Raw genomic sequence first — 25,175 nt, forward strand, 5'->3', positions numbered from 1 at the left:
TGGCTCATGCCTATAATCCCAACACTCTGGGAGGCCAAAGCGGTGGAGCCCTTGAGTTTGGGAGTTCAAGACCAGCCTGGCCAACATGGTGAAACCCTGTCTCCACCAAAAAATACAAAAATTAGCTGGGCATGGTGGCGGGCGCTTGTAATCCCAGCCACTCAGGAGGCTGAGGCAGGAGAATCGCTTGAACCGGGGAGACAGAGGTGGCAGTGGCCGAGATCATACCACTGCACTCCGGCCTGTGTGACAGACTGAGACTCCATCTTAAACAAAAAAATAAAGCTCAGGGGTAGGGTTGCCCCTTTTCTTTTCTGACTAGGTAATATGTGAGCAAAGAATTCAAACAAGACCAAAAAGCTGCCAGGGAAAAGTAGATTCTACCTCTCTCTTGACCCACAGATGCCTCTGGGGAGAAGGGAAATCTCCGTTTTACTTTATACATGTCTGTAATGTTAGTACTTTTTATTTTTTTAACAAAGATCATTGCTTTTTATTATACTTTATCAAATTCAATCTAGTAACAAAAGTAAAAAAGAATGTTCACTGTAGAAAATTTGCAAACTATACAAAAGTTTCAGAAGAAAATAAATATCACCTACAATCTCATCTTCCAGAGGAAAAAACCAATTAGTGCCTTTCCCTTGAATCTGTTTTTATACACATACATCCTTTTTAAAAAGTTCATAGGCCAGGCGCGGTGGCTCACGCCTGTCATCCCAGCACTTTGGGAGGCCGAGGCAGGTGGATCACGAGGTCAGGAGATCGAGACCATCCTGGCTAACATGGTGAAACCCTGTCTTTATTAAATATACAAAAAAATTAGCCAAGCGTGGTGGAGGGCACCTGTAGTCCCAGCTACTCGGGAGGCTGAGGCAGGAGAAGGGCGTGAACCCGGGAGGCAGAGCTTGCAGTGAGCCAAGATCGCGCCACTGCACTCCAGCCTGGGGGACAGAGGGAGATTCTGTCTCAAAAAAAAAATTTTGTTTAGCCAATCTTTTATCAGCAAACATGTAGGTTGTTTGCCATTTCAGAAAAAGGTTTGCACATGAAAGAAAGAATAGCCCTTATGAGGCACACAGGGTCCAGGACAGCAGAGCAAAAGTCCCTGCAGGCAACCCGTCCTGACCCCATCCTACAGGGTCTCTGCCCAGGCCTTCCTGGGCCCCTCCGGGAGCACTGCCAGGGGCCTGGGCCAACTGGCCTGGAAGCCTTGCCTTTTCCCTGTGGAGGCGCAGAGGCTCTGGTTTGTCTATCCTGGCCCCGGGATCATTTTCCAGCACACAGCACAGTCTAGTCCATGGGCATTTTCGGTCCCATCCAGTCTCCCCACTCCCCAAATTCAAGGTCATCAGGGTTCTGGTGGCCTGGAGATGGGTACAACATTCTCATACTCAGGTTCCTCCTGCCTTTCCTCTTCAGCCTGCTTCTGGGGATCCTGTTCTGGGGAGCCACACCCAGAGATTGGCTCCTGGGCTCTCCTTGAACTCTCCCTGCCAGCCCCCAGCCCCCGGACCGCTTCCTCTGGTCTGACTGCCATAGGCCCTGTGGCCCCAGGAAGCCCAGCTTTTGGGGCTGAGTTGGGGCTCTGGCCGACAGAGCCAGAGGCCAGGCCAGGGCTGCCCTTTTTCCGATTCAGGGCCTGGCGCGGAGGCTTAGGGATGGCCCTCTTGACCTTGGCTTCTGCCTGGCCTTTCTGGAAGCTACCAAAATGGCGGAAGACAGAGCGGACGGGGCCTTCGGATCCACGGGGCTTCCCCGCCAGCATGTAGATCGTGGTCACAGGGCCCGAGCTCTCCTGGACGCTGCCTTCAATGGCTTCCACGTGCTCAGCCACTGTCCGGCCACCAAGTGGGGGCCGCCGGTGGCCAGTGGCTGAATCCCCGGGACTGGCAGCCGCCGGAAAGGACTCGGGGGCTTCTGCTTCCTCTGGGCCTGCGGACTCTTCGGCGTCCCGGCCCTCAGGACCCGACTGCGCCCCCCGGGAGAGCCTCTTGGGCTTTCGGAGCGGGCTGGAGAGCTCCCCTGAGCTTCGGCGACTCTGTGGCGCAAACTTGGTACCTTCCGCGAAGGAGACCGATGGCCGCTTGGCCCGAGCTAGGCTGGAGGTGCGCGGGATGGCGAATGGCGTGGAGGCGTCCTCAGGGGGCGGGAAAGCACCTGCAGCCAGGCTGGCCTCTGACGACCCTGCCTGGACCACAGGGACCATCCCTGGCGGAGGAGACAGAAGAGCTTGGCTGGAGCTGAACTGGCCACCCCAATGCATCCTACCTACAGCTCAGCATCTTCCAGGAGGCCTCAAAAATAGGGCAAGGAAGAGGGCAAGGATGAGGAGAGTGGCAGAAGGACCAATTCAGGTAGACACTGTTACTTCTGCACTCTTTTTTTTTTTTTTAATTGTAGAGATGGGGTCTCACTATGTTGGCCAGGCTGGTATCAAACCCCTGGCCTCAAGCAGTCCTCCCGCCTCAGCCTCCCAAAGTGTTGGGATCACAGGTGTGAGTCACCACACCTGGTCTCTATACTCTTTTCTCACCACCTCTCCCTACTTTGAAATACTGTCACACTCCAACCAAGCCAAAACTCTTTCGATGGCACACAGCCACATCCCTCTCACCTCTGGGCCTTTGTGTATGCTGTTCCATCTTCCTGAAACACCATTCCCTCCTCTCCCTGACTTTCACTTGGCCAACTCCTACTGATTCTGTTAGACTCGACTGGGATGCCACACACATCGTCCCTGACCCCAGTCACCCCAACATGGCTAGCAAATGAGTCCCTACTTGTATGTCCCCCATGGAAACACATATCACTGTGTCTTGTTATTGTCTGATGACTGCCCGTCTGACTCTAAGCCTGGTGAGGATAGGAATCTGTCTTGTTATCTCTTGCATGCCCGGAGCCAAGAACAGTGACTAACACACAATGGGCCCTTAATAACTGTTTGCTGGCCAGGCGTGGTGGCTCATGCCTGTAATCCCAGCACTCTGGGAGGCTGAGGCGGGTGGATCATGAGGTCATGAGATCGAGACCATCCTGGCTAACACGGTGAAACCCGGTCTCTACTAAAATACAAAAATTAGCCGTGTGTGGTGGTGCACGCCTGTAATCCCAGCTATTTGGGAGGCTGAGGCAGGGGAATCACTTGAACCCGGGAGGCAGAGGTTGCAGTGAGCTGAGATCGCACCACTGCACTCCAGCCTGGCGACAGAGCAAGACCCAGTCTCAAAAAAAAATAAAAATAAATAACTGTTTGCTGGAGGACTAAAGAGGGGGTCGTGGTGGGCAGGGCTGCTCAGGGGCTATGTGGGCTGTTGGGGGGCTACCTTCTTGGGGTGGCACACAGTAGGCAGGAACCTCATCTGCCTCTCCAGACTCAGGATCGGATGAGAAGGAGTCATCAGAGGCCCAGCCGGCAGAGGGCGGCTCGATGAAGCTGTGGTTGAAGGGGACCTCCGGGTCGTGATGTGAGACTGTAGAGACTCCAGATCAGGCGCCTGCAGGACCTGATGCAAAGCCCCGTCCAATCCCAGACCCCGGCCCCCAGCGCCCACTGACCTGTCACCCAGGGTAGCTTGTGGGAGCTGAGGGAACGGCAGGGCAGCGTGGAGCCCAAGCTGGTCAGTGTCCCCCAGACCTGCAGCTTCATCCTGGACACGGTAGCTCCATCTCTCGCTGGCCTGAGGGAGGAGGGTAGGGACAGTGGTCAGTACATAAGACCCACGGTGACCTGGGTCACCTTGGCAGGGTGTGACAGCGTGACTGCCTCTACTTCAGTGGCTTCAGTGGCTCTCTATTGACTACAGAATAAAATCCAAATGATTGAGCCCGCAATTCAGGCCTGCCACAGAACAAAGAGTGGCTCTAGAGTCAGACAGCCGAGTAACAACTCTGGTTCACACTTCACCTCCCTAGGCCTCAGTTTCCGCATCTGTAAAACAGATCCCATCTATCTATCTATCTATCTATCTATCTATCTATCTATCTATCTATCTCTATCTATCCATCTATCTATCATCTATCTGAGCTTTTTGCAGGACCTGGCAGGTCTTTGTTATTATCATCCTAGCTGAGCCCCAGCTCACCTGTCTCTCTCTCTCTCTCTGTTTCTGAGACAGAGTCTCGCTCTTGTTGCCCAGGCTGGAGTGCAGTGGTACGATCTTGGCTCACCGCAAGCTTCGCCTCCTGGATTCAAGTGATTCTCCTGCCTCAGCCTCCTGAGTAGCTGGGATTACAGGCATGCGCCACCACACCCGGCTAATTTTGTATTTTTAGTAGAGACGGGGTTTCACCATGTTGGCCAGGCTGGTCTTGAACTCCTGACCTCAGGTGATCCGCTCACCTTGGCCTCCCAAAGTGCTGGGATTACAGGCGTGAGTCACTGCGCCTGGCCCACCTGTCTCAAATGACACCCCCTCCAGGAAGCCTTCCCTTGTTCCCACTCTGCTCTACCCCCACATGTGGAGGAGACTGCTCTGCTCTTCACCGTTCCTCCAACAGCCTTTGCACCTGTCCTCGTGTCCCTGCGAGGGGCTTCTTGCCACCCTGGGCTCTATGCCCTGGGCCAGGGGCAACTGTATCTGCTCCTCTGTGAATGCCGCACAAGCACACAGGAGGACGTGCTGTCGGACTAGGGCAGGAACTAGTAAGAGAGCACCAGACACAGAGTCCAGAAAGGTGGAGAGGGGCTTCCTGTGTGCCAGTACCAACTAGATCACCTTGGGCCTCAGTGTCCTCTGGGAATTGAGGACATTTATCCTCCCGGCCCCACACTCCCTGTTCCAAACCTCCACGCTGCTGTGAGTCTCAAAGGATCCTGGAATGTGACGAGGTTTCATAAAGGAACAAAGCTCTGCGTAAGCCCCCTGCGCGGGCCCCACCAGCCCAACCCTTCCTCCCCTCTCCGTCTCTCAGGCAGCTACACTCTCTGCTAAACCACTGCACACACATTGATGTCGCCTCCCTTCGTGGGCCATCTGAGGCCTGGTCTCTTTCCCTCCTGGCCCAGAGCCGGACTGCTCCTTCCGTGGTCCCAGCCCTCCTCCTCTGGTCCCCGCCGGTGTCAGCTCTCTGCCTCCCGCTGCAGGCTCCGGTTCGCCAGCCTGGTGCCCATGCAACTCAGAAACTTCCTCATTGAAGGCTTCCGAGGAGGGCAGGCAGCTGACCCGGTGTCTCCAGTGTCTCCAGGCCACGGCCACTGCCAACTACCTCCATCACCTCTGACCCACGTGGGCGACAAGGTCAGCCCTCCCCACCCCCATCACCTCTGACCCATGTGGGCGACAAGGCCAGCCCTCCCCACCCCCCTCACCTCTGACCCACGGGGGCGACAAGGCCAGCCCTCCCCACCCCCATCACCTCTGACCCACGTGGCTGACAAGGTCAGCCCTCCCCACCCCCATCACCTCTGACCCACGTGGGTGACAAGGCCAGCCCTCCCCACCCCCCTCACCTCTGACCCACGGGGGCGACAAGGCCAGCCCTCCCCACCCCCATCACCTCTGACCCACGTGGCTGACAAGGTCAGCCCTCCCCACCCCCATCACCTCTGACCCACGTGGGCGACAAGGCCAGCCCTCCCCACCCCCCTCACCTCTGACCCACGGGGGCGACAAGGCCAGCCCTCCCCACCCCCCTCACCTCTGACCCACGTGGCTGACAAGGTCAGCCCTCCCCACCCCCATCACCTCTGACCCACGTGGGCGACAAGGCCAGCCCTCCCCACCCCCCTCACCTCTGACCCACGTGGCTGACAAGGCCAGCCCTCCCCACCCCCCTCACCTCTGACCCACATGGGCGACAAGGCCAGCCCTCCCCACCCCCCTCACCTGTGACCCACGTGGGCGACAAGGCCAGCCCTCCCCACCCCCCTCATCTCTGACCCACGTGGCTGACAAGGTCAGCCCTCCCCACCCCCCTCACCTCTGACCCACGTGGCTGACAAGGCCAGCCCTCCCCACCCCCCTCACCTCTGACCCACATGGGCGACAAGGCCAGCCCTCCCCACCCCCCTCACCTCTGACCCACGGGGGCGACAAGGCCAGCCCTCCCCACCCCCATCACCTCTGACCCACGTGGGCGACAAGGCCAGCCCTCCCCACCCCCCTCACCTCTGACCCACGTGGCTGACAAGGTCAGCCCTCCCCACCCCCCTCACCTCTGACCCACAGGGGCGACAAGGCCAGCCCTCCCCGCCCCCATCACCTCTGACCCACGTGGGCGACAAGGCCAGCCCTCCCCACCCCCATCACCTCTGACCCACGGGGGCGACAAGGCCAGCCCTCCCCACCCCCCTCACCTCTGACCCACGTGGGCGACAAGGCCAGCCCTCCCCACCCCCATCACCTCTGACCCACGGGGGCGACAAGGCCAGCCCTCCCCACCCCCCTCACCTCTGACCCACGTGGGCGACAAGGCCAGCCCTCCCCGCCCCCATCACCTCTGACCCACGTGGGCGACAAGGCCAGCCCTCCCCGCCCCCATCACCTCTGACCCACGGGGGCGACAAGGCCAGCCCTCCCCACCCCCCTCACCTCTGACCCACGTGGGCGACAAGGCCAGCCCTCCCCACCCCCATCACCTCTGACCCACGTGGGCGACAAGGCCAGCCCTCCCCACCCCACAAGGAAACCAGACGCCCCCCTGCTCCCACCCCATGGCCTGAGCTGTGTGGGGAAGGGACGGGCTGGCGTTCACCTGTCCTTGAGGTCTGATCGGGGGGCCCAGCAGCAGCAGGCACAGCAGGCAAGGCCCAGGAAGAGCAGCAGCAGAGGCACAAGGCTGCCCACGATGAGGGCAGTGTCCCGACTGCCAGAGCCTGGGGGAGCCAGAAACGGGGGATATTCAGGCCTTCCTGTCTCCTACACATCCTGTCTTTGCTCTGAGTTGCCTGCTACCCAGAAGCTTCTTCCTGGGGGTCACTCCCTGCCTCCGGGCAGCCCCTCTGCTGGCGTGTCCCCTCCACAGGTTCTTGCCCCTGAGGCCATGTCAGTGTCCAGCCACCCCGCTGCCCATTTCACGGCTCTAGCCTGGTTTCGCAGGGGCGGGGGCTCTGTCACATCTTCAGGGGGCCCCAGAGCATCCACACAGAGCTCAGGTATAAAGAATGTCTCTGGGCCGGGCACAGTGGCTCACGTCTGTAATCCCAGCACTTTGGGAGGCCGAGGTGGGCGGATCACCTGAGGTCAGGAGCTTGAGACCAGCCTGGCCAGCATGGTGAAACCCCGTCTCTACTAAAAATACAAAAATTAGCCAGGCATGGAGGCGTGCGCCTGTAATCCCAGCTACTCGAGAGGCTGAGATGGGAGAATGGCTTGAACCTGGGAGGTGGAGGTCGCAGTGAGCTGACATCACACCACTGCACTCTGGCCTGGGTGACGGAGCAAGACCTCGTCTTAAGGAAAAAAAAAAAAAAGAAAAGAATGTCTCTGAAGTGGGCCCAGACTCCCTGGTGAGGAACTTGCCCTGGAGCCCATGTGAAGGGCCCACCTTTCCCTGGCTACTGCACCCCGCAGCCTTCTTCCACCTTACCTGGCTGGCAGGACCCAGAGACAGGGTGGCAGAGTCCCTCTGGGCATTCACAAGGAACTGAGCAGTTGTTTCCATGGAAACCGGCTGGGCAGGAGGCGTTGCAGCTATGGAGTGACATGGAGAGGCAGGCTGAGGGCTGGGTGAAGTGGGGGAGGCAGGCAGGAGACGGGCAGGGAGATTTCTGGGCACTGTCCAGGGAAGTTCAGGAAATGCTGCACAGAGGCCCTGACCTAGGCCCCTGGCACTCTCCCGCCCCCGGGATCCCCGTCCTCACCTGGGCCCCCAGTAGCCGGCACTGCAGACACAGTCCCCTGTCACAGTATCACAGGACCCCTGAACACAGGTGGGGCAGGTAGAGCCACAGTCTTCCCCAAAGGTACCAGTGGGGCAGGGGTCTTCACACCTGGGGTGAGGCAAGACTCGGGGAAGGGGAGACCAAGGCAGGCCTGGCCCCCACCGTGGGGCCCCACCCCTCCGCCCCACGCTCCTGGACTCAAGGACCCAACTGGCCGCTCCTCAGCAGTGAAGCTCAGGTGCAAATAGGGCCTTGAACTTGGGGCCAAATCCAGCAGGTGACAGACTACAAGTCCCCAGAGGGCCAGGAGGGCAGGAAGCCTCAGAGGGGAGGGAGCTGGGATCCTGCCCAGGCCCCCCCAGAACCCACTGCTCTCCCCCAGTCTTCAACAGGAGGGAGGCCCCTGGGGCCGCATGAACCTGTGTGTCGGGGAGGGTGGTGCTCTCAGAGAGAGCCGCTGAGCTGAGGGTCCGGGGGGCAGGTGTACCCCACCCTGAACAGAATGGTGCCCTCACCTGGGCCCCAGCCAGCCAGGGTCACAGCGCTGACAGTGGCCAGTATCCGGCTCACAGGCCTCCCCATGTCGGCAGTGAGGGCACTGCTGTTCGCAGCTCTCGCCAAAGGTGCCAGGCAGGCAGGGCTGCTGGCACTGGGTCCCGTTCCAGCCCGGCTCGCAGGACTCACAGCTGCCCGTGTCTGGAGAGCACGGCTCATTGTGTTTGCAGTGGCCACAGCTGGGAAGAGAAGGGCTTCGTGGGAACAGTGGGGGTGGATGGATGGAGCGCCCACCCCCTCCAACCCCTGTACTCCACGCAGGCCTTCGGGGGCCCTGGAGAGTGTTCGGGTCCCACCTGGGTCAGGCAGGTTTGAGCCTCAGTTTCCCCACGTTGTACAATGAAGACAAATGAGGGCTCTTACAGGATCCCATCCCTTTCCTTTGAGGCATCTGCTCTGTGACCATCTTTCCCTGGGTCCCAGGATCATCAGGAGCCAGCAGCCCAGCCAGGGCAGGCGAGTCACCACCAAGCTCTGAGTCCCATTTGCGAGGTCTGCCAGGCCTTCCCTCCTGCTCTTTTCACTTTTCCTTTTTCCACACTGAGCCATCCCCAGGTCTGGCATGAATGGGACTCAGTAGCGTCTTCTACCCCATCATACGAAATGCAAAAAATGTAAAGTGTTTTCACCCAGGGGTCCTCAAACCCTGGGCCATGGACTGGTACTAGTCCGTGGCATGTTAGGAACTGGGCGACAGCGTAGAGATGACCAGCGGGGGAGCCTGACCGCCTGAGCTCCGCTGCCAGCCAGATCAGTGGTGGCCTCAGATTCTCATAGGAGCGCCAGTCCTATTGTGAACTGCGCACGGGAGGGTCCAGGTTCCATGCTCTTTACGAGGATCTAATGCCTGATGATCTGTCACTGTCTCCCATCACCCCCAGATGGAACCCTCGAGCTGCGGGAAAGCAAGCTCAGGGCTCCCACTGATTCTATATTATGGTGAGTCATATAATTATTTCATTATAGATTACAGTGTAATAATAGAAAAATTGTCTGCCACGAAACCAGTCCCTGATGCCAAAAGGTTGGAGACCACTGTTGTCACCAATATAATTTCACATTTGCCATATCTTAATTTCCCATTGATGCCTAATAGTTACCTGAAGTTTCTCCCTCAGATGCTTAACTAGCTGGGATCATATACTTGGGTCAGACCCATTAGTAGGGGAGAAGAAGGGCAGTTTATAAAAGCCATTTAGCTGATCCTGACCAGCATTTTTATTTCTTATTTTATTTTATTATTATTTTCTTCAAGACGGAGTCTCACTCTGTCGCCCAGGCTGGCGTGCAGTGGCGCCATCTTGGCTCACTGCAACCTCCGCCTCCCGGATTCAAGTGATTCTCCTGCCTCAGCCTCCCAAGTAGCTGGGATTACAGGCGCCCAACACCACGCCCGGCTAATTTTTGTATTTTTAGTAGAGACGAGGTTTCACCATGTTGGCCAGGCTGGTCTCGAACTCCTGACCTCAGGTGATCCGCCCGCCTCGGCCTCTCAAAGTGCTGGGATTACAGGCGTGAGCCACCGCGCCCAGCCAGGGATGAAATTTCTTACTGTGAGTGCAGCCGGTCAAAGTTTGAAAGCCACTGAGCCCTAAAGGGACCTTGCTCAGGACCCTTGGTCACTCGATCCACTTATTTATTATTTTTTTGTAAGAAACCATTTTTTAATTTTCTTTTTTTAAATATATTTATATATATATTTTTTTATTATTATTATACTTTAAGTTTTAGGGTACATGTGCACATTGTACAGGTTAGTTACATACGTATACATGTGCCATGTTGGTGCGCTGCACCCACTAACTCGTCATCTAGCATTAGGTATATCTCCCAATGCTATCCCTCCCCCCTCCCCCAACCCCACAACAGTCCCCAGAGTGTGATATTCCCCTTCCTGTGTCCATGTGATTCCATTGTTCAACTCCCACCTATGAGTGAGAATATGCAGTGTTTGGTTTTTTGTTCTCGCGATAGTTTACTGAGAATGATGATTTCCAATTTCATCCATGTCCCTACAAAGGACATGAACTCATCATTTTTTATGGCTGCATAGTATTCCATGGTGTATATGTGCCACATTTTCTTAATCCAGTCTATCGTTGTTGGACTCGATCCACTTATTACCTACATATGGCTTGCTAGCAGTGCTAGTATATTTTGCACAGCAGTAATCGATGAAATGAGCAGGTGAGGCTGGACCTGGGGCAACAAAGCGTTTTTAAAAGTTTTTGTTTTGTTTTGTTTGAGATGGAGTCTTGCTCTCTGGCCCAGGCTGGAGTGCAGTGGTGTGACCTCGGCTCACTGCAACCTCCGCCTCCAGGGCTCAAGCGATTCTCCTGTCTCAGCCTACCGAGTACCTGGGACTACAGGCGCGGCCCGGCTAATTTTTGTGCTTTTAGTAGAGACGAGGTTTCAGCATGTTGCCCAGGATGGTCTCGAACTCCTGACCTCAGGTGATGCACCCGCCTCAGCCTCCCAAAGTGCTGGGATTACAGGTGTGAGCCACCCCACCTATCCGACTTTTCCCCTTTCTCGTTCCTCTGCTTTGTGTGTTTTTTGAGAGGAGCACCGCGAAGCCCTGACCCCTCCTCCCGGCGCCCCGCCCCGGCCACCTGTCTCCGCTCCGCTCCGCCCCGCCCGCTCACAGGTCTCCGCCCAGCCTCGCTCACCTGTGTCCGCCTCCGCCCCCTCCCCCGACCGCTCACCTGTGCCCGCCCCGCCCCCACCCTGCCCCCACCCTGCCCGCTCACCAGTTTCCACCCCTCCCCCTCCCCGCCCACCGGTGTCTGCCCCGCCCCCGCCCCGCCCACCTGTCCCCGCCCCGCCCGCTCACCTGTGTGCGCACTGCACCCCGTGGCTGCCTGCCGGGCAGGGCAGCTCGCAGCGCGCTCCGCGGAAGCCGGGCGGGCAGGTGCACTCGCCGGAGGCGGCGCTGCAGCGGCCCCGCACACACTCGCACTGCTGCTGGCATTCGGGACCCCACCAGCCCGGCCGGCAGGCGCAGCGGCCGGAGTCCTGCTCGCACGGGGAGCCGTGGCAGTTGCAGCGGAAGCTGCAGCGGCGCCCCCACCAGCCCGGCTTGCACACGCAGGCGCCCGTGGCCTGCTCGCAGCGCGCCGCCGCGGTGTTGCACTGGCACGGGCGGCGGCACGTGGACGACCACCAGCCGGGTTCGCAGTGGCACACGCCGGTCGCGGGGTCGCAGCGCCCGTGGGGGCCGCAGGCGCACGGGAACTCGCAGCGGGCTCCCCAGCGGTCGGCCTGGCACTGGCACGCGCCCGTGGCTGGCTCGCACTGGCCGTGCGGGTGGCAGGGGCAGCTCTCACGGCAGTCGGGGCCCCAGTACTGGCCCGGGCAGCCTGCGGGGGTGGGGACGGGAGGGGTCAGCGGGCTCAGGGCCGCGCGCAGACCCTTACCCTGCGTCCCCTTCCGCAAGGAAAAGGGGCGCTGGGCCCATCCTCCAAGAGCCGGGGACAGACCCTCAGAACATCCGGCAGCCTGTCCTGGGCAACACTCACTTCCTGCTCCGCTCTGACCTACAGAAAACCCTTAGCCATTAGTGGGAGGCTCAGCCTGCCACTTCACATTCCAGAACACACTCAGAGATCCTGAGTGGGCAGGGGACTTGCCCAGAGTGTGGCACCGAGGTTGGTGGGCCTTCCTCCATGCCTGCTCCTCCCTGCCGAGATGGATCTCTGCTGGGCTGGAGGAGAGCTGGCTTTCTCCTGATCTCAGGCCTGGATACTGCCCGCCAGGGTGTCAGGAGAAGCCACCTTTCCCCTAGTGATTCCTTGATTCCTGATGCCCACCCTCTGGCTCTCCTGCTTCCCAACCCCTTTCCCTTCCCTCTCTTTCTGCCAGAGAGGGCAGAGAGCCCAGCCAGGGGCCCCCTTCCATCCACTGCCCATGTATAAGGCATATGTGGGAAAGGCAAGTAATACACTCATTTTACAATGAAGGGGAATCACAGGTTTTCTGAGAAGTGGAAGAGGAAGATGCTCAGGTGGGCAGTGCTTTGTGGACGTGGGTAAAAACCCGGTGACTCAGGCCATCTCCCGGGAGTGTGTGTCACTTCCTGTCTCTGGACCGCAATTCCTCAGTGAAGCTGGGGGGGATTCTGGCCCTGCTGTCCTGAGGCTGCATGGCTACCTGCCTCGCCTGCTCCCACACCACTGCCCCCGTACCCAGCTCTGCCCAGCAACTTCATCTGGCCCTTGAGACTCACGGGAGCTGCAGTGGGCCCCAAAGAATCCAGGCTTGCATCGACAGAGGCCCGGCTTCACACACACCTCGTCTTTCTGGCAGGCGTCCGGCCCCTCACAGATGGCTGAAAGACACCCCACCCAGGTTGGAAAGATGGGAGCAGGACCAGGGGACACCCCTGCCCTCTCACTGGCTCCAGGGGCCATGCCTCCTCAAGAGGTGCCCCTTCAGGCCTGGGGGGGCGTCACAGGAGAAACCCTGACTCCTGGTATCAGGAGGGGCAGGCCCCATGGGGTAGGAAGGAAGGGTTGTCACTGGGCTACGGCCTCCCTTCTCCTTGGCTGAGGGTCTGTCCTGGCTACTCACGGATGGTGCATTCTTGATCCTTCTGCCTCCAGCCTGCGCAGCACTGCAGCTCAGCAGAGGGGCTGTGGGGCAAAAAGGGGTCAGCCGGACATGGTGGGGGGTGCAGCCTGGCCCTGAGGAAGGTGGATCACTGTCTCTGGCTGCAGTGGGGGAGGCTGCCTTAGCCCCCTGGGGAGGCCTAATGGATCTTTACAGCTAGGGTCCCCAGCCCCTCCCCTCTCCTTCCCTGACCCTTCCACCATCTGCCCTGGCTAGCCACTACCTGCCAGACCGCCATCAGCAGTCCCTTCCTTTCAGCCTAAGCCCCCTACCTAGTCTCCTCCTTCCCCTAACGGCCTCAACATCGGTTCAGCCACCCGCATCAGACTCCCACGAGACCCACCTGCTGGCCACACAGACGTGCTGCCCTTTGGGGTCCAGCTCGGACCCCTGAGTCCCCCGAGTCCAGAGCAGCAGCAGCGGGAGCAGCAGCCCCAGCCCCATGGCAGGCAGCTCGGTGGGAGCGCTCGGGTTCGTCTGGCCCCCACAGCTCCCAACCCCCTCCCTGCTTCCTCTCAGGGCTTTTCCTGAGGAAACCAGGCCGGAGGGGCGGGCTGCCACGAGGCACCTCCCTGAGAGGGAGGGGGTGGCTGGAAAGACTGACACTCAAAAAAAAGAAAGGGAAAGAAAGGCAATGGCAGGGCTGACTGGCCTGGGCCTGGAAGGGCCAGAAGAATGAAGTTGCAGGTCCCTGGGTGCCGGGGCCAGGGAAGGGGGTGGACTGAGGCTGGGAGCCACGGCTTTCCATCAAGCCACACTCCCAAAGCAAGGCCTGAGCTGCAAGAAGCCACCCCACCCAGTGACTGAGCAAGGAGACCAGCGAGGACCCCTCAGCCTGCCTCTGCTCCTGGCAGGGTTGGGAGGTGGCACAGACATGGACAGACAGGCGAGGAACAGTTTCTGTGTATTACGGGCAGTTCTTTATTACATGAGCTCAGGCCGTCTGCAAAGCCCTGGGAGCTAGGCAGTCAGCTCTCATTTCATGGATGGGGAAACTGAGACTCAGAGAGGCACTCTTATATCTGGCCCCAGAGGCTCAGTACAGAGACGTAGAGAGGGAGGCGGGCTGAGACCCCGTCCTGCCCTGATGCAGGCCAGGATTGGGGCAGACCCCTGGCGAGGGCTGTGAAGGCGGGAGCCCTGTCCTCATTTGAGGCCACACATCCTTCCACAGCCAGACCCCTAAGTCAGGCCTCTGGGGCGGCTGAGGCCCCCAGACAAAGGTGTTCGTGGAGGGCAGAACAGGGCGGATCAGGAGCTGGAGACTGTGGTTGGGCCTCCTCTTCTCCCCCTAGCTTGCTGGGTGCAGGGCTGCTGGTCTCATCCTCAGAGGATTCAGCTTTACCCCGATACCATAGGCCAAAGCTGGAGAGAGACAGCCAGAGGCACTTTGAGCCAGGAAGCCAGAGAGGTCAAGGATATGGGTGAGGGCAGGGGGTGGTGAGAAAAGGGGAGAGGGGGAAGAAAGGGCAGCCTGAGGGAGTGTGAAGGTGATGGGGGCCAGGGCCAGAGAAGCAGGAGGGGAGGGTGGGCTTAGAGCCAAGCACAGCAGGGTGACGGGCAGAGAAGCGGGAAAGGGGATCCTGAGAAGGACCAGCCAGGGCCCTTCCTCCCTCCCCACACTCTTGCCTTTCCCCTTTCCCCAACATACAAACTCTGTATTTTGGACTCCGGGGGTGGGGGATGGTCTCCCTTGTCATCGGAGAGCAGGATCCATGGGCCAGCCTCATCCTCACTGAGACAGAGGAGAGAGGAGAAGTGAGGGCCATTGATCAAGGCCCTGAGGGACAACAGGAATCCAGCAGGGGGGATGGAGGGACTGCAGGGCCCCCGGGGCTGGAGAGAAGGCAACCCTGGGGAGATGCAGGATGTCGAGGCTTTAATTTTTAATTTTTTTTTTTTTTTTTTTGAGACAGGGTCTCACTCTGTCGCCCAGGCTGGAGTGCAGTGGCGCGATCTCAGCTCACTGCAACCTCCGCCTCCCAAGTTCAAGCGATTCTCCTGCCGCAGCCTCCTGAGTAGCTGGGATTATAGGCACATGCCACCATGCCCGGCTAATTTTTGTATTTTTAGTAGAGACGGGGTTTCACCATGTTGGCCACGCTGGTCTCGAACTCCTGACCTCAGGTGATCTACCCACCTTAGCCTCTCAAAGTGCTGGGATTACAGGCGTGAGCCACCGCGCCCTGCCAAGGGTTTATTTTATAGCTTGACACACAGCAGGCCCTGACACAGCCGCGGCTACAGTTTCACCCCCGTAAGAATAAACAGACCCAGCCAAGACAGGAACTTGAAGAATGAATGTGGAGAGGCAGCGTTGTCAGGCAGAATGGACGGCAGGCAAGGCAAGGGGAGTGGTGAGATCCAGGGAGAAGGGCGCAGGCTGGACAGCGGCCATGGGACACAGCCAGACCAGGTCAGCAGGCCCTAGAAGCGGCCAGGCTAGGGAGGCTCAAGGGGTGACCAGGTTGGGGTGACAGCCTCAGTCTGAGACAATGGGCTCAGAGGGTGACCAGGCTGGTCATCAGGCTCAGCAGAATGAGGGAGGGAGGCCTGGCTCCGTGGGAATGCAGGCAGGGACCTACCTGCTCTCTGCTTCCTCTGGTGTCCCTAACATCTTGGCCTTGATCTTCTTCCGCTGCTTCCGGACAGCCACCTTCATGGCCTCGAGCAGAAGGCCGGGGACCCGGTGGTCTGTGAGCAGCTCCCTAAAGAAAAGGGGCAGGGAGGGGGAAAGCCCTGGTGATGCCAGCCATGGGGATGCCAGCAGTGGAGATGCCAGCCGCAGTCCTCACTCCTGGTACGTGTGCACGCAGCTCTTCCCTGAACACGGGAAGCGCTCTGCCTTGCTGACACACTCAGACCTTAAATTAGGTGGCCCCATGGCCCCCTCCTAGGAGAGCTTCCCTGGCTGCTGCAGCTGCAGCCCTTTGTACTGTCCCTCTCCCCTGTCTGGATGACATTGCAGGAGGGCAAGGGCTGTACAATTCATGTCCTCCCAGTTCCCAGCGCAGGCCTGGCACATGTCACTGTGGACATGTCAATGACTGGAGAATGAGGTGGGGTGATCGGAGGCCCCCCGGCTTCCCAGCGTCCTCACCGCTGGAAGTAGGCCAGTTCCTCCTTGAGCAGGAACACTTTGGCTTTGAGTTCATTCCGCTCCTGAAGGATTTGCTCAAACTCCTCCCGACTGAAGCGGCACTGTCCTGCCTCCGAGGGGCCCCCGAGCTGCTGCGCGGCCTCCGCCTTTGGAAGGACAGGCACAGTCAGAGGGTCGCCTCGGCTGGCGTTCCCCCGCCCCAGGGCCATCATGGGAATGCTAGAGGAAGTGACGGGCCGGGAGACTTGGGGGACAAGGGTGCCCTGACAGATAACAGAGCAGTGCTCCAGGTGAGAGCGGGGGCCGAGGCCGGCCGGGGGCGCAGATCTGTCTGCCACCTCCCCGCTTCCTGGCCGACCTGCTGTGCAGCATGCAAACCTTGCTTGAGTGCCCACCGAGGGCTGGACGCTGAGTCCTGGGCTGGGTCCTTGCCCTCATACGGCACTCACCGGGTCCTCAGGGTTCCCTGGGGCGCCTGCGCCGGCGGTCGCCCATTCGGGCTCCTGTCCGTGCTGGTGCCCGGGCCGCCCGGCCTGCCCCCGCGCTCGCTCTTTAGCCTGCGGAGTCGCGGCTTCGCCAGGCTGCTGGCGCTCCCTCTCGCGGTCCTGCGCGGCGCGCAGCTGGGTCTGCACGGCCGCCAGCTTGTGCCGCAGCTCAGCGTTCACCAGCAGGAGGCGCTGCAGCTGCTCCTGCAACTGGGAGCGGAGCAAAGGGTGGGGTGGGCGGGGCACCGAGGGCCCCCGGAGCCCCGCCCCGCGCCCGCCTCGCTCCGCCCCCGCCCCGCCCCGCCCCGCCCGCGCCCCGCCCTCACCGCCTCGGTCTCCTGGCCGCGCTGCCGCAGGTCGCGGTTGTGCGCCCGGAGTTCGTCCCGCTGTCGGTCCGTGACCTCCTTGAGCTGCCGCAGCAGCGCGCGCTCCTCTGAGGAAGGGGCGTTCTTAGCGGCGGCGGCGCGCGGCCCGCGGGAGGGAGGGGAGGACCCGAGCAGGTCGCCACCCGCCCTGCCCTGGCCGGGGCTGCGCTTACCCTGTGGCCCCGCGCGCAGCTCCCTGCGGAGGCGCTCGTTCTCCTCCCGCAGCCGCCGCAGCTCCTGCTCCGCCTGCTGCGCCGACACCTGCAGCTGGGGAGACCCCGGTCTCAGGCTTCGGCCCTGCCGGCCCCGTGGGTGGCGAAGGGAGGGCCATGACTCACCGAGTCCGGGGCGGGCCCCACGGCAGCCTGTTCCAAGAGCTCCAGCGCCCGCACCACTAGCGGCACCAGCCCGGCCGCCGCCTCCGGCCCGAAACGGCGCGCCAGATCCTGCAGCTCAGTGCCCAGGGCCCCGGCTAGATGGTACACAAGCTCCGCGGCCGATGCCGACCCCGCGGCCTCCCGAGACCCCCAGCCAGGCGCCCCAGGCGCCGCCCTCCTGGGCTCCATGTCTCCCAGAGGCTTAGGGCTGCAACCCCCCCCCCCCCCCCCCGCCTCCACTGGGACGGGGAAAAGCGAAACAGTTCCGCCCCAGGAAGCCGTTTAGGGCGGTGTGGGCGGGGTAGAAGCGATAAGGGTAGGGAGGAACGAGGAAGGGAGAAGGCGTGGGGTAGGGAGATAGTGCCCTAGGTCGCCTGGGCCCTGTCCTTTCCACCCCCAAGGTCACAGGAAACAAGACAGCCAACTTCCAGCCAGGCGTCCAAGAGCTGAGGCTCAGGGCTGCAAGTGGTCACTTGAGTGGAGCCCTCCCCACAGGCCCAATCCAGGCTCCGCCCGTTTGGAGTCATGGGGCCAACTTGGCAGTGGCCGGCTCCAGGCGAGAGGTGACAGGTAGGCAGCCGGTCTCTGGCCTCCGCCCGGCTGTACACAAACTGCCTGCCTGTGTGCTTGTTTTCCTGACCAGGACTGACACAGAAAGCTTAAAGGGCTGGGCTGGACACCGCAGCCGCTCAGCACAAGCCACAGAGTTCCTAGACCCGGGAAAGGGCAACTGCTCCCAAAACTGTGGAAAGGAGGCGAGAGCTTCCAAGTAGTTTTGTGGAGAAAGCAGCAAATGTGGTCAAGGCAGCGGAGTGTGAAAGCCCAGCCCCGCCTCAGGTCTCCAGAGTCCAGGGGCTATTTACCCCAAAGCCCTGAATAGGAAGGGGGCCTCACACTCCCCCTTCACAGCCGAGCCCAGCATCTTGCTGTGAACCGCTCCAGTCCGGCCTCCTGTTAGACCTAAATCCAGAATTTGAGTTCGGGGGGAAAAAAAAAAACAAACCAGCCCCTGAACTCCTATTTATACAAAATTTATTATTATATTTTATTCAGGATGACAAGCCATCAGGAGGTCAACAACACAAGCACAGACAGAGGGAAAGAGGCCAAACTGCTGAATGTCAGCGGCCTGTCTGGAGGGGCTGAGGCTCCGGCCTCGGGAGGCTGAAGCAGGAGGCAGGGAAACAGTCAGGCATACAGGTCCTCCCGATCCGCAGAGTAAACCTCCCCCTCCTGCAGGAGAGCAAAGTTGAGGAAGTGGGAGGGCCTGTGCACCTCGTGGTAGAACTCTTTGGGGTTCGCCAGCTGTAGCTCATATTTCATGTTGGGGTCATGCCGAACACCTTCGGGGAGAAGGAAACAGCCAATGTTAACAAGGCTCCTGCCTCATGCAGCCTGCGCCACCTCCAAGCCAGCCAGGCCCCAAGTGCAAAGGGCGATGGCCTCACCTTATCCCTACTGCTATCCCCACATCCCCAGGCTCCTCCCACTTACCCATGAAGTTGTAGTTCCACGAGGACTGGGCAGGGACCATGAAGAAGCCAAGGAAACGGTCCGACAGCAGCATCTGCACCCTCTCATAGTGTGAAGGCAGGTAGCCCTTGGGGTTGTTGCCCTTGTCTGTGTTCTGGCGGCCCCATTCGTAGCCACTGGGGGTCAGCTTGTAGGCCGTCAGTGTACAGGAGCCTGGTGTGAAGCTGGGGGAGGAACGAGGACAGAGTAACAGCTCAGGCCACTGTTCTGGGCCCTGGCCTGCAATCCCTGCCCCACCATATTTCCTCCCAAGGAGCCCAGGCCCACCTGCATGTGATGATAATGGTCTTCTCGCCATCCCAAGATGGGTTGTCAGCCATGATCTTGGCGTGGGTGGTGACATCCTGGGGTGATAACTGCGGGGACTCATTGGGCTGAGTGTGGATCCAACCTAAGGGTTCCATCTCCTATAGGTAAAGAGGAGTACAAAGCTGAATCCCATCCACAGACAGGAATCGCACCAGCTTTTCCACACTCCCAGGCTCCATCACTCCCCAATACCTTGAGGTACTCATGCTGGGGCAGCTGGCCAGGCAGGTGCACGGTCTGGTGAGTGCCCCACTGCGGCACCATCACGATGCAGCGGATCTCCTTCACCTGGGGGTTATCTGGTGGGCTCACCCCATATAGGTATCCTGCAATCTGGAGACAAAGGGGTCAGGAACCAAAACTCTTCTTAGTACCAGGTCAGAGTTGGAGCTGCCAGCCCTCTGTTTCCTTCCTTCCCCCAAGAACGAGGACAGAGTTTCTTAAAACGTGATCAGAACCCCCTGTATCAGAATCAGCTGGGGTGCTTGTTCAAAATGTTAGACATGGACCTCATCTCGGACTTACCACATCAGAATCTCCTGAGTGGGGTCCAGGAATCTGCACTGCTCACAAGCTCCCCAGCTGATTATTAAGCATAGTATTCACAAGCAAATGAGCACACATGCAGCTCAGTGTATTTTCACAAGCTGAAAACATCTGGAAAACCAGCACTTGGTGCTATTTTAAGTTTTACATTATCACCAACAAAGAAAGAGGATCTGTTTACTATAAACTCACCCACACAGGATATTAACAATCTTTTCAAATTTGCCAACCTGACAGCCACTAAATAGTGGGTTTGAGATGGAGTCTCACTCTTTCGGCAAGGCTGGAGTGCAGTGGTGTGATCTCAGCTCGCTGCAACCTCCGCCTCCTGGGTTCAAGCAATTCTCCTGCCTCAGCTTCCTGAGTAGCTGGGACTACAGGCACATGCCACCACGCCCCGCTAATTTTCATATATTTAAGAGAGACGGGGTTTCACCACGTTGGCCAAGCTGGTCTTGAACTCCTGACCTCAAGTGATCCACCCACCTTGGCCCAAAATGATGTTTTATAAACTATAATATCCCTGATACACTAGTAAAGTTATGCATCTTTTCTCTTTTTTGAAGCAGGGTATCACTCTGTTACCCAGGCTAGCAGGCAGTGACATGATCTCAGCTCACTACACTCACCATCCTCCAGGATCAGGTGATCCTCCCACCTCAGCCTCCTGAGTAGCTGAGATTACAGGTGTGTGCCACCATGCCTGGCTAGTTTTGTTTTTTTTTTTTTGTAGAGACACCATTTCATCATGTTGCCCAGGCTGGTCTCGAACTCCTGGGCTCAAAAGATCTGCCCACCTCGGCCTCCCACAGTGCTGGGATTACAGTCATGAGCCACTGTGCCCAGCCTGGAGTGCAGTGGGGTCATCAAAGCTCACTGCTTGCGTTCAAGCAACCTCAGCCTCCTGAGTAGCTGGGACTACAGCCATGTTTTTTTTTTGTTTTGTTTTTTTAGACGGGGTCTTGCTCTGTTGCCCAGGCTGGAGTGCAGTGACGCAATCTTGGCTCACTGCAAGCTCCACCTCACCTCCCGGGTTCAAGCAATTCTCCTGTCTCAACCTCCCTAGTAGCTGCAACTACGGGCGCATGCCACCATGCCTGGCTAATTTTTTGTATTTTTAGTAGAGACAGGGTTTCACCATATTGGTCAGGCTGGTCTCAAACCCCTGACCTCAGGTGATCCACCCACCTCGGCCTCCCAAAGTGCTGGGACTATAGGCATTAGCCACTGCGCCCAGCCGAGTGTTGGGATTACAGGCATGAGCCAGCACGCACACCTGGTCAGGAATTTGTTTCTGACCATATCTGTTCTCTTCCAAATACTATCAGGCCAATACTACAATTACTACCTTCTCTCAGCTGCCACAGCTTTTGCTATCTCATGGGGCCAAAACCCACCTCGTTGTTTTGGCTATCCTTGTATAATTACTCATCCATGAATCTTGAAACCAGCATCTCAAGTTCCAGACAATCTCAGGTCTGAGTTTTAGGCACAAAATGTGTTGGGCACACACTGTGGCCTAGCTGAGTCCACTTACTCACTTGGGCCCGAAGGTCAGATATGCAGATGAACTTCTTAAGCACATTCTTGGGAAGGATGTAGGTGTAGCCAGTCTCCTTGATGTCGTCAGATGAAACATAGATGTGATTGGTCCTTAGGTGCAGGTTGGCAGCAGAGATGGCCCTAAAAACAGGCAGGGAGTGTCAGCATTGCTCAGCCCAGCACCTTAGGTAGTGCAGCCGGCCTTTCCATCCCCACCCTCTTGCCCGACAGTACCTGACCCTCCACTCAGTCTTGGATGAGAAAGTCTGGGTCTCATAGTTGCTGGTGGTGGAGGTGATGATCTCATCGCCATGCTTGTTGACAGTGCGAGTCTGTGTTGCCGTCAGCTGCGATTGTTCCTTGGTCTGCTTCTCGATCTCAGCGATCTGCTGCCGCTGCTGTGACGGTGCCGAGATCTCCATACCCAGGATGATGTCTCGAATTTCTGATTGTGTCAGTGATGCCACGTTCACACTGTGGGGATGGTGTGGGTTATATTACAAGGATCCCTTCCCCTTGGTCACTTCTGCCTCAATGGAAAGGGTGTAACTTGGTAGGACAGGACAGCCTATACTCACGCCCCAGACAATCCACAAGAGCTGCTTCTACAGAAGTGTGAAACGGAGGTGCACTAACACTTCCAAGATTCGTCAGATCCAAGCGGGACGGCACACTGCGTGTGCACCTTCCCACTGTTTAGCATCCATAAACCCACGCTTCCTTGACCAAAACAATGCTCTGGCATGGAACTGTTCTCAGAAATGGAAACCCCAGAAACCCTAGAATACTGGTTCTTAATCAGAGGTGGTATTGTCCGTCACCCTATGGATAATTTTGGTTGCCACGATGACAGGGAGGGAGACGACGGGAGGAAGGTGTGTGTGTGTGTTGGCAGCAGTCTCGGATACTTAGGGTCTCGGATGTTCAAAATTCTTCCCATGTATGGACAGTAAAGAAATGCCCTGTTTGAAATGGCAACAGTGAGAAACAATGGCCAAGAGTCAGACTGAAGCCCTAAAACAGGGACGCTTCCCATACTATTGGAAGACACTGCCGTATCTCTCTTCCTCGAGACTCTGTAAGATAATTTCTTTCCTTGTTTTCAAGACAAGAGTCTCGCTCTGTTACCCAGGCTGGAGTACAGTGGCATCATCATGGCTCACTGCAGCCTCAAACCCCCGGGCTCAAGCAAGCCTCCTGCCTCAGCCTCCAAGAAGCTGGGACTACAAGCGTGTACCACCACACCTGTTTTAAATTTTTTTTTTTGGTAGAGATGGCGTCAGTCTCTTGTTGATCAGGCTGGTTTCAACTCCTGGCTCATGCAATCCTCCCACCTTGGCCTCCCAAAGCGCTGGTATTACTAGCATGAGCACTCAAGCCTGGCCAAGACAAGATAATTTCTTGAGAAACGTCTTTTTTTTTTTTTTTTTTGGAGACAGTCTCACTCTTGTCGCCCGGGCTGGAGTGCAGTGGCGTGATCTCGGCTCACTGCAACCTCTGCCCCCAGGTTCAAGCAATTCTCCTGCCTCAGCCTCCCGAGTAGCTGGGATTACAGGTAAGCGCCATCGCAGCCGGCTAACTTTTGTATTTTTAGTAGAGACGGAGTTTCACCATGTTGGCCAGGATGGTTTCAAACTCCTGACCTCAAATGATCTACCCACCTTGGCCTCCCAAAGTGCTGGGATTACAGGCATGAGCCACCGCGCCTGGCCTTCTTGAGAAACTTCTAAGCCTAAGTGCTTCCAAAACCCCAGAAAACCGTATATAGACCTCCTGTCTGTGTCCCCACCAGCACTGCTCACTTGTTTTTCTTGCCGTAGTCAGCCAAGATCAGATCCTTGAGCTGCACCTCGACCTTGATCCATTCTTCGTCAGTCAGAGTGGGCCAGATGTGGTGTGGTTCTGTAATAGTAGTCTTGTCTGGCTTCAGGATCACTTTTGCCCGATCATTGTTCACATGTAGGGCACGCAGAATCAGGATGAGACGGGAGAAGGCCTGGGAAAAGATTTGGAAGAGTGGGGTAGGTCAGCTGCTTGAGGCTCTCCCACTTTAATCCTAACCTTTCATGAAACCCAAGAATTTTTTTTTTTTTTTTTTTGAGACAGAGTCTTGCTCTGTTGCCCAGGCTGGAGTGCAGTGGCATGATCTCGGCTCACTGCAAGCTCCGCCTCCCAGGTTCATACCATTCTCCTGCCTCAGCCTCCCGAATAGCTGGGATGACAGGCACCTGCCACCACGCCCGGCTAATTTTTTGTATTTTTAGTAGAGATGGGGTTTCACTGTGTTAGCCAGGATGGTCTCAATCTCCTGACCTCGTGATCCGCCGCCTCGGCCTCCCAAAGTGCTGGGATTACAGGCGTGAGCCACTGCGCCCGGCCTTTTTTTTTTTTTTTAGACAGTCTCACTCTGTCGCCCAGGCTGGAGTGCAATGGTGCCATCTCGGCTCACTGCAACCTCTCCCTCCTGGGTTCCAGTGATTCTGGTGCCTCAGCCTCCCGAGTAGCTGGGCCTACAGGTGCATCCCACCACACTCGGCTAATTTTGTTGTATTTTTAGAAGAGATGGGGTCTCGTCATGTTGGCCAGCCTGATCTCAAACTCCTGACTTCAGGTGATTCACCCACCTCAGCCTCCCCAAGTGCTGGGATTACGGGCGTGAGCCACCACGCCCGGCCCCAAGAGTTGATTTTTAACTTTAAGGTCTTAAACTCTCATGAAAGTCAACAGAGTTCCCACCCACTCTATAGGCTAAAAATGTGAAAATGGCGAAAACCTAAGACACAGGATCTTCTCCTAACCCTAAACCCGCTCCTCCTCCAGCGATCTTCTCTTCCCGAGGTTCATACCGTGTAAGATGAAATAGTCTTGAGCCAGTCGTCATAGAGGTTGAAGAGAACCATCTGGGGCTCAGTGGCTTTAAGGATGAGATCCCCAAATTTTTCCACCTTGAGACATGCCTGGAAAGGGAGTTGGAGCTCCGATCCTTTGATGACAATATTGGGGAAGTCCAGTAAGTGCACCTAAGACAAGATTAAATCCAAGATGAGAAACAGCCTAAAGGTCTCAAGGTCTCTTTTCTCCTACCCCACCCCACCCTCTTACCTCCAGTGGGTCCAGCATGCCCTTCCTGGTGACAATGATCTGCTTGGGCTGCTCCTCCACAGGCAGAGATCGGATCAGGGCGGCCACCTCCTCAGCTGTCTTCCACTTAGCCAACTTAAAATCAAGAGAGAAGAAAATGGAAATTTAGTCTCTGCCCTCCCAGATCAACTAGAACAGAATATCCTAGTTTTGAAATAATCCAACTATGTTTCTATTGAACACTGATGTTAAATGTTAGGCACTTAGAAGGTACAAAGAGTATCAAATGGCCGTGTCCAATGAGCAGGCTGACAGCCCCTTTCAACAAGACAATACCACAAGCTGACACGTGAGTATGTGCTAAACTATACACTGTTTTACAGAGTTCAGGAACAAAAGAAATTAAGGCTACTAGGATCAGAAAAATGCTGCACAAAAAAACGTGTCTTAAGGAGGGACTGTGATTAACAGAGCAAAGAGGGGAGTTCATTCTAGAAAGAAAAATACAAGCGAAACACAGATGTGGAGATGAGCATCAGGGGTTTGGGCTACTAAGATCCTGGACTGAATGTAAGATGAAACATGCTATAAATGTAAAGGAAGAGAAACTGGCTGGACAGATACAGCCCAGCCAGATGTTGAATGTCTAGGAAGCTAAAGAGGAGTTAATTCAGCAAGAGTTCTGAGGTAGAGAAAAGATTTGGTCAAAGTGGATGTTTCAAGAATATGCGTTGCTGGGCCGGGCACGGTGGCTCAAGCCTGTAATCCCAGCACTTTGGGAGGCCAAGGCGGGCAGATCACGAGGTCAGGAGATCGAGACCATCCTGGCCAACATGGTGAAACCCCATC

General features: G+C 57.5%; 3 protein-coding genes across 8 annotated transcripts in view; all 3 read right to left on the minus strand.

Annotated features, from left to right (window-relative positions):
• Window positions 1–462: 462 nt before the first annotated feature.
• On the minus strand, window positions 463–13,577 carry SCARF1 (scavenger receptor class F member 1). 4 transcript variants are annotated; one of them, XM_016931140.4, is made up of 11 exons: window positions 13,332–13,577; window positions 12,950–13,011; window positions 12,606–12,707; window positions 11,214–11,739; window positions 8,341–8,559; window positions 7,805–7,933; window positions 7,531–7,634; window positions 6,697–6,817; window positions 3,559–3,680; window positions 3,327–3,473; window positions 463–2,211 (listed from the first exon to the last, which is right to left on the minus strand). In XM_016931140.4, the coding sequence occupies exons 1-11, from the start codon at window positions 13,430–13,432 to the stop codon at window positions 1,352–1,354; spliced, it is 2,493 nt and encodes an 830-aa protein (XP_016786629.2). In that variant the 5' UTR covers window positions 13,433–13,577; the 3' UTR covers window positions 463–1,351. The 4 variants fall into 4 exon arrangements, with proteins under 4 accessions (XP_016786629.2, XP_016786631.2, XP_016786632.2 ...); XM_016931142.4 differs by having other exon boundaries at window positions 3,327–3,436; window positions 13,332–13,522; XM_016931143.4 differs by having other exon boundaries at window positions 463–2,297; window positions 13,332–13,522.
• Window positions 13,578–13,885: 308 nt separating this feature from the next.
• On the minus strand, window positions 13,886–17,572 carry RILP (Rab interacting lysosomal protein). 3 transcript variants are annotated; one of them, XM_016931144.4, is made up of 8 exons: window positions 17,277–17,572; window positions 17,112–17,205; window positions 16,900–17,006; window positions 16,538–16,783; window positions 16,089–16,234; window positions 15,574–15,696; window positions 14,640–14,723; window positions 13,886–14,353 (listed from the first exon to the last, which is right to left on the minus strand). In XM_016931144.4, exons 1-8 carry the CDS (start codon window positions 17,502–17,504, stop codon window positions 14,176–14,178), a joined length of 1,206 nt encoding a protein of 401 aa, XP_016786633.3. In that variant the 5' UTR covers window positions 17,505–17,572; the 3' UTR covers window positions 13,886–14,175. The 3 variants fall into 3 exon arrangements, with proteins under 3 accessions (XP_016786633.3, XP_016786635.3, XP_016786636.3); XM_016931146.4 differs by having other exon boundaries at window positions 17,112–17,199; window positions 17,277–17,544; XM_016931147.4 differs by lacking the exon at window positions 14,640–14,723 and having other exon boundaries at window positions 14,046–14,353; window positions 17,277–17,544.
• Window positions 17,573–18,330: 758 nt separating this feature from the next.
• PRPF8 (pre-mRNA processing factor 8) overlaps window positions 18,331–25,175 on the minus strand; it is a 33,779-nt gene continuing 26,934 nt past the window's right edge. Inside the window, exons 35-43 of the mRNA XM_016931138.4 lie at window positions 24,348–24,461; window positions 24,092–24,265; window positions 23,048–23,241; window positions 21,480–21,719; window positions 21,245–21,386; window positions 19,350–19,490; window positions 19,116–19,255; window positions 18,810–19,012; window positions 18,331–18,658 (exon numbers count right to left, since the gene is read on the minus strand). Coding sequence (XP_016786627.1) covers window positions 18,504–18,658; window positions 18,810–19,012; window positions 19,116–19,255; window positions 19,350–19,490; window positions 21,245–21,386; window positions 21,480–21,719; window positions 23,048–23,241; window positions 24,092–24,265; window positions 24,348–24,461 — 1,503 coding nt within the window. The 3' untranslated portion in view covers window positions 18,331–18,503. The remainder of the gene's footprint in view (window positions 18,659–18,809; window positions 19,013–19,115; window positions 19,256–19,349; window positions 19,491–21,244; window positions 21,387–21,479; window positions 21,720–23,047; window positions 23,242–24,091; window positions 24,266–24,347; window positions 24,462–25,175) is intronic.

The sequence above is a fragment of the Pan troglodytes genome, chromosome 19, assembly GCF_028858775.2.
Source record: "Pan troglodytes isolate AG18354 chromosome 19, NHGRI_mPanTro3-v2.0_pri, whole genome shotgun sequence".
In the NCBI taxonomy this organism is placed as follows: Eukaryota; Metazoa; Chordata; class Mammalia; order Primates; family Hominidae; genus Pan; species Pan troglodytes.